The sequence below is a fragment of the Leuresthes tenuis genome, unplaced genomic scaffold (genome assembly GCF_036924035.1).
Source record: "Leuresthes tenuis unplaced genomic scaffold, fLeuTen1.0.hap1 SCAF_15, whole genome shotgun sequence".
Classification (NCBI taxonomy): domain Eukaryota; kingdom Metazoa; phylum Chordata; class Actinopteri; order Atheriniformes; family Atherinopsidae; genus Leuresthes; species Leuresthes tenuis.
Window position 1 is genome coordinate 22946386 of NW_027325369.1, and position 15184 is coordinate 22961569.

The following is a 15184-nucleotide window of genomic DNA, read 5'->3' on the forward strand; positions in this document are numbered from 1 at the left end:
AAGCATTGTTGTGAGGTCTAACTGTATTACCACGAAGTTCTTGTCTGAGAATAACAGATGACATGACAGCAGGTCTAGAAAGCTGAGCAGCACATTAATCTTTGTTTTGATCTTCACTTCTGCAAGGATTTCATTATCATTTATATTTAAGATTAATTAGATCTGATTATATAAATGATTAATCTTGGGGAAAAAAAAGCCAGATTTAATTTTAGAATCATTTTTTTAATATTACTTTTTAGTCAGTTCATGTCTAAAAGAACCCATGCTGAGAGGTGGCTACCAAATTAGTCACTCATTTAATGATATCGCACAATATGACTAATATACATGGACACAGACATAAGCAGAGACACTCTCTGGTGACCTCATGCAAGCTGAATCAGGCTGCAGTGCCCCTTCTCATCAATCTCTAGTCTTGGCTCATCAAAGAGCCTCTCTCCTGCCGTGCCTCTGTGTGTGTGATTGTGTATTAAAGCAATGTTGAATCCAGGTGTGTACGTGCATGTGTCTCTGCATGTGCATAGTTGTGTGTGTGTGTTTAATCAAGTCCCCCTTGCTCTGGGGTTGCATCTGTCAGCCACTGCCACCGTTGTGAGCGTTTGAACTCGCAGCCCTTTCCGAAAGAGCCTCTCTCATTAGCAGCAGCTTATGTAATCAGTGTCCCACAGGTATCCAGCACTTTCCCCGCCCTTGCCTGCCTGCCTGTCTGCCTGCTGACTCCTGCAGGACCATATGGGAGCGCTGACCTGATGAGGCAGCTGGAGGTACTGAGGGTAATTAACACTGACCGACGGCCTCTCAGGAAGAGAGGGTGTGAGTGGGTCCTCAGAGATTGTGAAGGTCAACTCTGAAAGGTCTGCAAGCTCTTATACACATATATCAGGTGCGTGCATTGGTGGAAAACTTTGATTAAGGAACATACATATCAAAGAATCGGTGTATCAGTGCCCCTTTTGCTCTGAAATACTCCCTCAGAGAGTTGAAAACTTGTTGAGACAGTGACAAATCCTGTTACCCCTGCGTAGTGCTGTCACATTGCTTTTATTACAGTGAGATCTGCAGTGCCCTAGCTGGACAATGCATGAATGTTTAAATTGCTCACAGTGTCCATTGGTATTACCATCAAATGGCACATCTAAAGCAGGGAAGGCAAAGTATTCTGGCCCCTCTTTCACATTATAATTCATTGACATTCCTCTTCAGTGCTCTTCTCCATCAGACTGTATAGTACAGGTTTGGCCCCTTTGTTTGTCTCACATCACTAGCTCCACTTCATGTATCATGTGCAAATGAAAAAGAAATGGGAACACGTCCGTTTGAGTTAATGTAAGAATCTACACTGTTTTAGAGCGGTTTCTATTATCTAATTGAATCTTTAGCTAAAGAAACACAGCTTCTTGTTGCAGAAGCTAGAGCTGCAGAAATCCTCCAAACCCACCATACCATTTGTGGACATCCTTGCTGATCAGACCCAGAGTTGGCACAATATGCGACTTATAAGTTTTCTGCTTTGCATCATTAAGCCCAATGGGGTGGAATACACTTGATAATCTCAGTTCATTAAAGATGCACGGCATGAGACAGACTGAGAACATGTGCTCCACTGTCGGGGGGGGTTGTGCCCAAGAGACACGGCCAGTACAGCTCTGCCCAAAACATGAACGAGAGAACACAGCACAGTGCTCGCAGAGATGGGCAACAGCCTCACTTTTATCATCTTGACCACATTCAGATCAGCACGTCTCCTTTCATCTAACAGTGATGTATCTGCACATGTATCTCTTCAAACACAATAGACAGTAGGTCTGTTATGTACAGTTTTATTTACAACTGAAAAACTCAGCAGTGAAATCAACTTATGCACAACTTTTTATCCGTTTGGTATAATGCATAAATTGTGTATGTACTCTTGATTGCCATATATACATTAATGGCTTGCTCCATCAACATGACAACATTGACATAGATCTAAATGGTAGCACATTGTTTAATGTTTTACTATGTATAAACATATGATCTGTTACACTGTACATGAATTAACAGTCCAGAAGGCAGATATTTAAATATCAATATTTACATTCATGCATCCATCATTTCTCTCATATAGGTACATGGTGGGGTATACGGTTAGCTAATATCTGTGCATGTTTTAATTGCAAGCATGTGTTTTTTTCCCCCCCAAAATTTCCACAGTTTAGCCAATATCAATACTTAACTGACAGCCACAGAGCACAGCCCACTCTCACTGAGTACACTCATCTGCATGCACACTCACAGACAGACGCACACCCATATGCACGCACACACATGCATGCACACACAGACACACGCAGATTTAATGTCAGCAAAAATTAATTAATTCATTAATTCATTAAAAACAATAACAAAAGCGGAGCAGCGTTGAGTGATGCTCCAGTTCAGCTCAGTTGTGTTTTTCCAGTGGCGATGTGGAGGATGCCTGTGACAGCACTGAGTCCCACGCGTCCCTGCTGTGGCCATTCTCTGTGCAACCTGATCTCTGGCTATTGGTTAAGTCTCATATCTCTCATCAGTCACAAGGTCAGCCCTGGGCTCATGTCCCCTGTTTCTATAGCGATGGGCAAAGCCCTTCTTGACAGATAGAAAAATGAAGATTGTCAAATCCGGACAAAACATGGCTGAAGGCATCGAGCTGACCCTAAGACTGGGTACATATGATTTAACCAGATGAGTTGTAACAACATCGGTGCTTGCACTGAGTTAACAAATCAAAGGTGGGGACTGTTGTATGACACAGCACAGAAATTATGTTTGGAAAACACACATTCACAAAGCACATCTGACTTTTAGCCTAAGTCTCAGGGAAACAGAGAAGTAGATCAAAAGCCCAGAGACAGAATAACTGATAGCAAAACTCTTTGCAGAGCAAGCTTGTTTTCTGCATCAGTGTCTCAACAAACTGACAGCAGGCTTAAAGCATTGGAGCATCACAAATGAATTACATAGTTTATAAATCATTCACTTAGAAAACAGAGCTATTAAGAATTAAGATGAATTCATCAAGATGTTCAAGATTTGTAAATACATGAGTAACTTACAGGATAGTTTTTAAGTAGAAAAATAAATTCAAAGATAGATAAGTAAATAAATAAAGCAAATAAATACATGAATGTCTTAAATATATTACACAGAGCCGGATTTTTTTTTGTTTTGGCATGGTAAAATAACCAAAGCGTCCCATGTTGACGTTTCTGCTCCTCTTTTTGTGAAACATGGATTTTTTTTAATTGCATAGTCAGATGAATCCACATCTCAGAGCCACATCATGTCACTCACAAAGCATCTGTCTCAAAAATGGAGGAAAAAAAGATGAACAGTGTGAGGAGTGGATTATAAAAAAAATGTTGCATTCTCTGTAAAAACTGCATGCATGTCATTTGTCGCGTGTGATGGGCTGTCCCGTCTGGCCGCCCACGGGACTGCGGGGCTGCTGTGTTGTATTTTGTTCCATTGCAGATATCAACAGTGCGTGAGGTCTGGATCTGCGGCAGACTGGCAGACAGTCCCTCTCCAGCCAGCAGCCAACCAGCCTGTCAGCAACACTTGCCTTTACTAAGAGCATAATGTTCAGCCTGCTGTGCCACTTCTGACACCATGGTGGGGGGTGGGATTTGTGGATCTTTTTCTTAGTCTCTTCTGCTTTGATGTCTTTTTACCTTCCATCTTTTCAGCTCTTCTTGAGCTGAATGGTGTCTTCGGTCTGGGCAACATGCCAAGCAAAAAGGGAAGGTTTACCTACTTAAAAACCTCAGGTGAAATCCTTCTGCATTCTGAGTGAGAGGACCTTGTTGTATTCAGGATAGGGTGAGATATAATGGTGAGTCACTTCATGTGTGTACGAGGGGGCAGTCTATACCACAGTGTTGTTTGTACCCATGGCCTTTTTGTTACGGATGCTCATGGCATACTCCCCACGACTCGTCCCGTTCTCCTCTTTTCGGAGTGGTTTCCTGTGAATAAACAGTTTTACAATGTGAGGGAGAATTCTTTGAGAAGAGAGATTTGCTGTTACTTTCTCCCTCAGCCGCAGGCCCCATCATTAAACAGAATTTGTTGTCTGTTAACCTTCAGGCTAATTTGATTTCTCCATCTGCTCTGGTTGGATATGCTGGTCTAAGCTATCCTTTCTAATAAGCCCAATGTTTAAAGGTCAATTTTGCAAGGAGATAGGAGGGGAAGATACATTACAACACAGCGGATAAGGCAATTACCTACTTGGGCTGGTAGATGCAATCTTTCCCTTAGGCAAGGAGCATGTTTGGCTGTCAAAACAACTTGGCAATAACATCAATACATAACCTCCTGTGAAATTCCTTCTCAACACTGGTTGCGCTGCAAGACTCAATACTTTCTATGAGTTCTGCCACAAAATAAAGCTCCAACTCCCCTCGCTGCTACTGGCCTGTGAAGAGCAGTATAATTCAATGCAGCCTTTTTCATGCACTCCTTAATTTCTTTCTGGTTATTATATTTGTCCGGTGTACTGTAGCTTCTGCACGGACCCCCTCAGCTGCTCTCCTCTGCATGGGCTTATGTAACTCACAGACATAACTGAATACAGTTAGTACAGTCATTGTCCCACTGAACACTGTACATTGACTTCATTGGTATCGAGGACCCTTGAGCGATATCTTAACTCAGTGTCTCCTCACCCCTCCTCTCCTCTGAAAGCCCAGGCAGACCAGCACAACTTTGCCAGTCACTCTCAGTTCAGTCCTGCACAAATCTTTTGACCTTCTCAGGCATCAAAGCAGTGCTCGGGATGAAATGAGCTCATCCATACCAACTCCTTGATTATAAAACGATTATCTTTAGTTTGGTATTACGAATTGAGCATATACCTTTCTTCTTTTCAAAGGGATTATGGAGGATTTTAAAGGAGAAAATATGCAAGTTTCTCAATTCAATACAACTTGTCTAGCTTTTAATAGAAAGATGCTGTTGAACTGAAAACTAAAGTTGAGTCAACACATTTGACAAGATTTGGGTGAAAACATAACATCATAAGGGTTATAATAGCAGCAAACAAAACAACACAAAACCAAAGCACAACACAATGTCAGAAAACACAACAGCAAAAGCCAGAAAAACAAGAAAAATCACCAAAAGCATTTCAGACAACAAGACCTTTTACAAAACACATGCACACAAAACCTAAACATATTTCTGTAAGGCAATATCTCAGAGCACACAAAATCCAAGAAAAATGAGAAAAACAATTTCAACTGGTCAACAACAAAAACACATCGGTTGTGTTTTGTTATGTTTTCTGATATGGTTACGCATGCTGAATATTTGTTTCCCCAGTTGTTATTTTGAAGAATGCTGTTGTGATTTGCTTGATATGTATATATTGTCAGAAAGGATCATCTGTTTTGTAATGTAATGTAGCTGACTCTCAGTAACTGATAAATTATTTGATATTTTGTGAGGTTTATAGAAAGTAACATCTGAAAAGTATCAAAATTATTATATCGAGTTTTGTTGAGCTAGCCATCTCAACTGTTGAATCAATTGCCAAAAGTTTGGGTACAGTCATATTCCGCTATGAGGAATTATAATTTCCTTGGTGATCCCTTAACTTCTGACTTTGTGCCATCAGTGTGTCAGCATGGACTCTTCTGTTATAATGATGTAAATACAAATAAAAGGGATACAAATTACACAAATTCTCCTTAATTCTCTGCTGTCATATTTTTCAAATTCTATACGTGATCATAAGTATGAATAACTGTTGCCCAACCTGAGTGACAGTCTTTTAGATGAATGTCAAACAGTCTGCAAGTAATCGATATCTGTTAAGGGCTTTTGAAAGGTAGCCAAGTGGTTCCGGAAGTTTAAAAAAAAAAAATACAGAAAAGCTAAAAGCAAAATGTGAGTCTATATCTGAAATCTGCGTCAGCTGGGAGGGGTCATATGGTCATATGTGGTGGCCGAGTTGGACAGATGCTGCTTGTTGTGTCCCTGTGGAACCCGGGGAAAACCTTCGAAAAAACCCGTCCAGCCTCAGGGTAGAAACACATTGTGCTGTGGGGATGGTAGAGCTGGACTCATGCAGATGCAGTTGAGGGATTTGGGACACACCAAATGTTCCTCTTAGGGACCATATTGTTTACAGTCAGCCTGGAAATTCTTTTACTTATAAAGCGAAAGTCAGCGGGGCTGATATTCTCCACCTGGTCAAGACAGATGGCCGTCCTTCCTGAGTCCGGTTCTGCTGGAGGTTTCCTCCAGCTAAAAGGGAGTTTCCCTCTGCACAGAAGTTTTGATGTGATCTGTTGGTTTGCTTAGCCAAGCAACTTTTTATCCTTTTTTTTCATTAGTTGGCAGTACATAAATTGGAGTGATATAGTTTTAATGAAATTGATTTTATTGTATTATAATTAGATTACAATGAAGTGGATTACAATTGGCTCGAATTGGATAGCATTTTTCAAGTGTCTTGATATGAGGATTTGTTGTAATTTAGTGCTAGATAAATAAAACTAGATTGAAAATGTTCCTTTAAAGTCAAGCAATGTTCATGTGGCTTTTTAATTCAACTCTTTAAATCAGACAAGATATGTTACACAATTAACGTCAGCCTGTGGGAGAAATCTCCTAACCCAAATTCTACAATGCAGAACATTTGGTTGTGTTTCAGACCAAATTTAAAATGGATTCAGTTATTTCATTTTTTTTCCACGAAAAACACTGTAGCTTCCATCATTCTTAAGTTTGGAACCACCTCTTGTCAAACATGGTGTTGGCAGTATCATTCTGTGGGATGTTTTTCTGTGGCAGGGGCTCAGTTAGGATAGAGGGAGACATGGATGCAAAAAGAAAATACAGACCAATCCTGAGTGGCAAAGGTTGACATTTCAACGAGAGACATCCCAAAGATTACAGCCAAGGCTTGGTGGAGGAGGATCTACCCTGGATATCATTCAATATTGTCTATCAGGGGGATTTTTAAGCTTTGTATTACGTTTGATGATGCTCTAAAATCCTCAATCACATCCTTTTGTTTTGTTGTGGATTTAATTGCTGCTACACTGTAATGGAGGAATACCTGATGACACAATGAAGAACTTTGAGGAGACATTTTAAAACATATACCATCTTCCTTGAGTTGGCCTGAATAAAAATGTGCAGCCAGTCACATTTAGGATAAAAAAAGATTTAGTAGAGTACCAACATCTCTACTGTCCCTCTATACAGACAGTAAAGGGACTAAAACATGCTTCTGTTTTCTGCTTTTATCTTAGTTACTTTAAATTGCATTTCATAGCAATTAAGGAAAGAGCCGCAGGTCAGAAAAAGATCTTTAGGTGAGCTTTTATCTGTCATGTTACAAAATTCTGGTGACGTACAGCCTGCTGGAAGGTGCTTTAGTCGTGTTTATTTCTCCCAGGATGTGATCTCCGCTCAGACTGACCATGTCACTTTGGGCCACCACACAGGGCAGAGCACTGGGGCCTCAAACCGACCTCTACCCAGGCCTTCAATAATAGATGACATGCTGTTGACACATGGCAGGTGGCAACACAACACTTCACAGGTTAGATGAATATTTCATATCAAAGCTGTGCAATCACAGCGCACACTTTCCTGTTTGAAGTTTGGGGAATGGATCACAACGAAATTGGGACATGTGTTTAGCTGTTTACAATTATGCCGGCCATCTGGATATTAAAGTAATATTCTATGGCTCAAAGAATACCTATCATGAACAGGCTGTGAGAATCTGTCACCGGCTTTGATGATGCTGGTTTAGAAATTCTGAAATATATAAAAAAAGACGATGAATAAATTGTTGATAAATATTGGATTTTAGATAACTTTAGTTTTTCTTTTTATTGGATCTTTGGTTGCATATTTAGGATTTTCTGTATTTCCCTTGGCCAGAACCAGTTGTGATGTATTATCCGTCTTTGGTCAAGCCTCCCAGAGCGGTAAGTGATTGGGAAAAGCATTCATTAGTCAGTTGGTTTGAGTTTTATTTGCTTTGGCTTCTTGGATGGCTGACTGCCTGGACTGCAGCATCATGTCTCTGCCTTTGGACAGCACAGCAACACTAAAACGCAGCATGTGTCTGAATCCTCTTCTTTATGCTTGCACACACCCGGATCCCTGGTGCTCTGGACTCTGAATAGAATTGTATGGAAGTGGGTTTTTTCAGTCCCTTTGCCTCTGACAGATGACTGGCAGACAAAGATGATAAAATATAACAAAAGGCCAGGAGGGTTGGGACTTGCAGAGCTGACTCTTCTACTGTCTGTGGTGCTCAGGCTTTGGCCCTTGGCCAGCTGATTTTCATTGGGAAAGCCCGGAGCACTGAGGGGCTGGAAGGGCTATATATAACTGGCTGTGTTCTTCTCACTGACAAACCCTTTCTCACATTGTTATTGACTAAGACGCTCAATTACTGCCTTTGCTTAGCTTGTGAAAAACATTCGGTCTGTCCTTTTCATTGTGTTGTTTCCTCTCCCTTCCTCTCAGGAATGATGGATGGTTAAAGCATCCATGACAAAATGTTAAAGGAATCAAATATTCTCTGGCCTGCTCTGCTACTGGCTGGTGACTAATGAATGTCTAATGGACCAGTCTGAACCTGTGCATTTTCCCTTCCTTATTCAGATTGGAGGGCCGCTTGGCGTGGCACAAAGTCTGCAGTCTAGAGCCCTCTGAGCTTCAGGACACGACCCGCTTGCATGTATAAAAGATATGGTCTGCGACTGAATGACTGCGCAAATTAATTCATAAATAATAACTTGGGTTTGGGGCTAGAGCCCGTATTGCAACAACTCTTTCTTACCCCTGTTGCATTAAAAAAGGTGCCCCTTGGCTACACAGGGGGCTGGAGAATTGCCATAATGAATTCCTGAGCCAACCACCCATTACTTCCGCTGCCTGACTTTGCCTATTTGTTGTTTAAAGAAAGGAGAAGTAGAGTTCTGCTGAGGGAAGCCATATATGGCGTGCAGGCTTAATATAATTCCATAAATATAACAAGGTATGATACTAAATCTTTTTAAAGACTCATAAATAAAATATAGAATAGCTCCTTATTTAGCACACATGGCTGCTCTGGTTGTGTGAGAGTCAGTGCTTACTCCATATTTTATAACATGTGTAAATATGCCAAAATGATGTATGTATATATGTAAACACGTTGCGTGTTTGTGGATGGGTGCACACCAGCATCCCTGGCATTGCACAGTACACACGAACATTTATTATATGTCTGCGTACATATGTGGCTGTAAGAGTGCATGTGTGACACCATGCAGCGCGAATGGCACAAAGAGAATTGGGTCTGGTTGTGCTGCAGGCTAAAACCTCACATAGCCTATTTTTTTCTCTAATAAGCCAAATGGGAGGAAATGCTGCAACAGCTGTGTCTTGGGATTCCTCTGCTTGCCTCTTGCACTCATATCCGCATAGCCAGCTCAGATCTCAGACACTTATGTAAATTAAAAACAACACAGTTTTGTTTGGTCATCATGCACTTCAGTTAATCACTTTCAAGCAGAGAATGCTTCTGCATGACTCAGTGCTGTGGATCTTCCTCAATGACCTTTACAACCAATTTCATTATGTAACCTCTGACTGCAATGGGTGACAACAGTCGTCAGACTCTGCATAGACAATTATTAGGCAAGAGACTATTATAATTTTGTAGTTATTCTTATTTACATGTTTCAGTTAAGAAAGCATGCAAACCTCAGTGAGTGTTGATCCATATATTATTTGTGATATAAGGAAAGGTGTGATCTAAAGTGATTAACATCTGTTAATAGCTACTGTAAAGAAATGTAAAATGCATTTAATACTGATGCATACTGATTTAATACTACATATTTTTTAGTAAATAGTCAGCAAAGTTATAAAAAGTGCATTGAAAAAAGGCGAAAAAGTCATCTTTAAAAGACTGTAACCTACCTGAAATGTCCAGGAGAACAGGGATTCAAGTGTGCTGAGACATGCCCAAAGAGAAAGCTGAAACTCTACCACCACTGAATAAGAATGACTAGTTGAACCAAAAAGATAGGGCCAAGATAGGTGAGAAAACAGAGCACAAGAGGAATAAAAGTGACACCCAATGGAACAGATGGATGAGTCTGTGTTGGATCACTGATGGACAAGGAGCACCACTTGAAGTTAGGACACAGTACAGCGAAGAAGCACCTTTGATGTGTGATGCAATCATTAAGGATGAGGTAGTTAGGTCTTTTCAGGTTGAAGATGGTCTAAAAATTAGCTCTCAAGCCTCCTGCCAGTTTTTTTTAGATATTTTCTGCAAGAAGTGGTGCATGAAGTTGTCTGTAGAAAATGCTCAATCACATCCAAGTGATTGCCTCCAAGTACCAATCTGCTTGGGCAACTAGCAAATGCCTCAAAGGTGGCAAATAATGACCTGACGTCCCTCCTCACTTGATGTAACCCCTAATGAAAATTTCTGAGTCCCTCTCAAAGGCGAGATTTACATCAAGGGAAGACAGTGCACCTTTTTGAAGAGAATTTGGAGACTTTGGTTGCTGGTTCATTGAAAGTTGATCATACAATGATCAAAGGTAATTTATGGATTAAAGGTTCTTCACAGGCCAAGAAGAAAAAAAAAGTACACTTTAAATACTTAAAACAGTGAATAGACAGGTGATTTGCTGGATACTCAAACATACATTCTTCTGAGAGACCAAACGTACTTTGTCTCTTGCAAACTTTCTGGTTTGAGATTTACCAAGAGCACTGTATTTGTTCAGCCATATCTATTCTGCGAAAAGCAATTTGACTTTATTGTGCATGCAGTGTGGGTTTCTGCATTACTAAGAAGAGGACAGGATAGCTAGTAGATGTATTACGAGACCTGAATGTGACAGATTATTTCTTAGGTAAATTAGAAGATAAAAACAAAGGACAGGAATGGCATCTAACCTTTTGATAGCCTTGTAGCAGATGATGATGGCTGAGAGGAGGAAGACAACTGATGCACAGCCCACCGTCCCAAGAACTATAATGTCCATCTCCATCCACCAGGGTCTCAGAAAGGGCACCATGGGCTCTGCCACTGAGGTAAAGGGGAGAAGAAGAGGCAGGAGGGGAGACGTGGACATACAGAGGAGGATAAACATAATTTAACACATCAAATGCACAAAATATTTGTTCAAAAACTCAAAATATCTTTAGTACTGTATTATTACACTTAAATCACAGTTCAGTGACATCTGGAATAAGATATTAGGTGCTTGCCTCAGCTCTTATAAAGCACAACAACAAAGGATCATGGAGGTGTTTTTCTCCCCTGCTCTCTGAGCTGGAGAGCAGCTGTGTCCCCGCCTGTTCTGTAGGTCTTAGGTTCAATGTTCAAAGATATCCAGCCTGACACCATGAATCATTTAAGGTCCTGTCAGCCCTCCTTACACTGGCACTCTTGCCCACACCAATTACTTTTGCAAGAACCTCCTGCTCTTCTCACATTAGATCTGTGGAGTAGGACCACTCACCAGGAATATTGTATAACATTATGTGCATCAGTAACTCTGTGTCTGTAATGCAAAAACTTCTCTCGCTTTCTGCAGCATTTGATGCTCTCCCAACATTTCTGAATCAGTTCAGTCATGTTAACATCTATACGCATGCAGGTTTGCTCTGGTTTAATGCACCTTAGATTTTTTCCTGTACCTTCCATATACTAACAAACACAGCACAATATGGGTTTTCACTGCAATAAATGCTTACAAGTAACCTCTTATTTTCCAACACAGCACATTTTCATCGAGCAAATAAGATGGCATGGCTCTTCCTGGTACAGCATGCTAAGTCATTGTGAATTTAAGAGCTCCTCTCAGCTAAACTTCCATTTTAATCCTGCATTTTGTCGACGGTTTTAGGATTTAATTCAGTCAGTAATAAGGATCTACTTCATCGTGATAAAGCACTCTCCTTTGAAAAACTCATGCCGTTTTTAGCAGACACGCTTACTTAACAGACAATTTTCCTCAATTTGTTGGGGGCTTCTAGCAGACAGACATGGTCTCAGTCATTGTCCCAGTTTTTCATGTTATCCATAAAGCCGTATTTCATCTGTAAGAGCTCTGAAAATCATGCTACTGAGGGGATATCAAGATAATTATGCGTCTCTATAGATTAAAAAAAAAAGACCCTCTTAAGTGAATTATTCATAGTCTCTCCACCGTCTTAAAATTTTTTACCAGTTTATTATATTTATCACAAAAGCTTCACACCATGTGGGTGCTGCGTTCAGAGGTACACTCATGTATTAGTCACAATTGGACCTTAAAACCCCCACCTTTGTTTGCGGTCAGGTGGCCATAACAGCACTCATGGAGTGACCTTGACAACAATCACAGAAGGGTCTATAACTCTTGATTTTTAGGGAACTCACATGGTGAGTCAGGGGGAAAAAAACAGAGATCCTTCCACATTGACCAGACAGAAAATAAAAAAATCAATGGAACTTATTGATTAAAACCTTTCCACGGCTCAATGATTAAGTACTGCTCGCTCCTCATAACGTTAAGGGCTCAGAATGAGTGATTCTAAAGAGTCATAGTAATAGCTCAGAATGGCTGCATCATCAGCAACGCCTGTCCCATATTTCAGCGCTCTGTTCATTAAAGTGCTTGGGATGACATACAAATCATATCAACTCTCAGCAAGCAGGGCGGTGAAATATGTTTGCCTATCTGTCAGTAAATTTACCATCTCAGAATGAAACGAAAGAGGACTATGGGGAGGAGGTACTGCCACAACGGGCAATGGATCAACGCAGATATACTGTGCACGCTTGCTGGAGACAGGCACTAACACACACACACATGCTTTTATGCTGCTGGCTCAACTTCAAAACGAAGCTGGAACTAGTGGGCTGTTTCATTAGCCTCTTATCTCTATCATAATAAGCTAATTTAATTAACTCATCTGTGTTCTAATCAGGGGGTCCTCCGAGGGAAACCCTACCACTGAACCGATGAGCATGGCAGCCCAGCAGGCATGGATTTCACAGGCAGCTGGGTACTCCCCAAGTTCAGACCCAGCATAAATTAGTCCTGTGTTCAGCTGTCAACATCCTGCTGGCTCTATTACACGCACAGTTGCGCGGGTGCAAAACTGCGCCCATGCACGGGCACTAATCTCAGGGGATAGATGGTGCATTTTCCCTCTGTGCATAAATGGAAACGCTTCATGTCAAAACAATTTCTTCAGACTAGTTGCTTGACATATAGTTTGGTGAGATCCAACTGTAGGACGGGAGACAGAGTGAGACAGGCAGACTTGATGGGAGACAGGTGTGAAACCTGGGTGTGTGAGCTCGAGGTCTTACCTGTGGTGCTCAGTAGCCGTGGGGGAGGTGGTGGAGGCGGTGGTGGAGGAAGGGGAGGGTATCTCCTACAGTGACATGCCAACTGGCACTGTTCACTAACTTTCTCCGCCGCAGTCTGCGAGCATGACCTCTGGAGCTCTCCCTTATAGTGAGAGGGAGAAGAGAGATTTCATTACTTAGAAGTAGCACAACTGTGCAGCACAAACAGCGATGCTTGAGCACTCAGCAGCCTCTCAGTAGCACTGTGGATATCCTCTCAGCATTCTTTTCACATCACAGCTCCAGTGTTGTTGTCACTGGGGCTGCTGCTGTGTGTAGTACATGCAGAATAGTATCACGTCGACGGCTGCAGAATGCTCCCTGTAAGAAACCACCCACTAGCAGAGTGGGCAGCAGGCTGCCCCGAGGAGTGTGTGTGGGTGGACTTGGAAACTCATGCAGATCACATTACACATGAACCCTGGCAACACTGTGTGCGTATGAACAACGGTTCACCACTATCTGTAGGCAGCAGCACAGGGCAAAGGTTAGAATACTCATCACTAACATATGCCTGCTGCAGGGATCCTGGTGGGAATGTTGTTATGATAAAAACACAATTGGCTGCTCCATGTTCCCACTACAAGACCGCTGAGTGTCTGCGTGCGCACGAGTGCTTAGCTGTATTTATCATGCTATATCGAAAACTCACAACACATGCATGGCTGACACTATTTCCTAAACACAAGTGTGCCTCAGAGTGATGACTCCAACATCAAGTGCAAAAACAAAGTATATTAACTGCAGATGAGCACATAAGATGATACAAGTTCTGCAGCTCTTATCCAGTTACAATTGTGTAACCTGCTCTTGTGCGTAAATTGACAACGTGATGCTTACCTGGCATGAGAGTAAAAACAGTGAGAGAAGACAATGACCGAAGAAAAAAGGCCAAAAACTTAAAGCAAATGGCATTAGATCTTGGACCAGCATTCCTCTTGCGCTGTTGTCGAAGACACTAGGCAGCGTTTCCAACAAAAGAATGCAGTATACATAGGCTTGAACTGTTTGGGAAATAACCATCCACCCTTTCCAGTTCAGCAGCGATATCAGTGACAGGCGTCTCCAGAAATAGTTTAAGCCACAATCATTTTCCTCTTGAAATCCTGTTGTCGATAGCATAGGACAGGTGAACCGGTGGAATGAGTAGCAAATATCGATAATTCACATCTCGAAAGTAGTTTTTTTTCTCTCTGGCACTCAGATAGCGACCGTGCAATGTGAGGGCGGTAGATGGCCCGTACCTTACATCTCTCCTCGGCTGCAAGCATGAGTGCAAATGGGCCACTCAAGCCATCGAAGTTGGAGCAAATGATAAAAGAAATAAAACGAACAGAGAGAGATCCTCAAGGATATCGTGCGATAGGATTCCTCGCAATGGCATCACACATCCCTCAACTTATCTAGGCTGAATACTGTATGGGCGAGTCCGGAGGGCAGAGCCGTGGGTTAAAGTGATGCATCCCCCCTCTGTGCCAAAATACAGCGGACTGTTTTATACTGGAGCATCACCGCCGCGCACTTGATGCAGCGCTCAAATCAGCTCGTCCTGACAGCGTGTGCTCAAAACAAATTCACCCTCCGCTTCTCGCAAAGTCCTCCCCCTCCACCAAAACACAGCGAGGAGGTCATGTGGTTATGAAGGCGTTGGTGATACCAGCACGGGATTTGTTTGTTTTTCTTTGTTTGCTTGTTTATGTTTGATTATTTTTCTTTTCTTTTTGGGTTCAGGCATAAAGTATAGCCCACATAAGCGTGGAGGCGAGTCTGTAAGGA

General features: G+C 41.7%; 2 protein-coding genes across 2 annotated transcripts in view; both read right to left on the reverse strand.

Annotated features, from left to right (window-relative positions):
• Positions 1-15184, reverse strand: part of LOC140270210 (ankyrin repeat and SOCS box protein 2-like) — a 129726-nt gene that overhangs the window by 102380 nt on the left and 12162 nt on the right. The window lies entirely within an intron of this gene.
• Positions 1843-14980, reverse strand: prima1 (proline rich membrane anchor 1). Its single transcript, XM_072365774.1, has 4 exons — positions 14249-14980; positions 13370-13511; positions 10960-11092; positions 1843-3992 (listed from the first exon to the last, which is right to left on the reverse strand). Exons 1-4 carry the CDS (start codon positions 14528-14530, stop codon positions 3893-3895), a joined length of 657 nt encoding a protein of 218 aa, XP_072221875.1. The 5' UTR covers positions 14531-14980; the 3' UTR covers positions 1843-3892.

Bases quoted from the DNA above. Each gene is read 5' to 3' on its own strand.
- prima1 (XM_072365774.1), bottom strand. From the start codon at position 14,530: ATGCTATCGACAACAGGATTTCAAGAGGAAAATGATTGTGGCTTAAAC. The intron at 13,512-14,248 runs GTAAGCATCACG...TCTCACTATAAG, and splicing joins TGTTTTTACTCTCATGCCAG to GGAGAGCTCCAGAGGTCATG. The intron at 3,993-10,959 runs GTTAGATGCCAT...GTTTATTCACAG, and splicing joins TGCTACAAGGCTATCAAAAG to GAAACCACTCCGAAAAGAGG.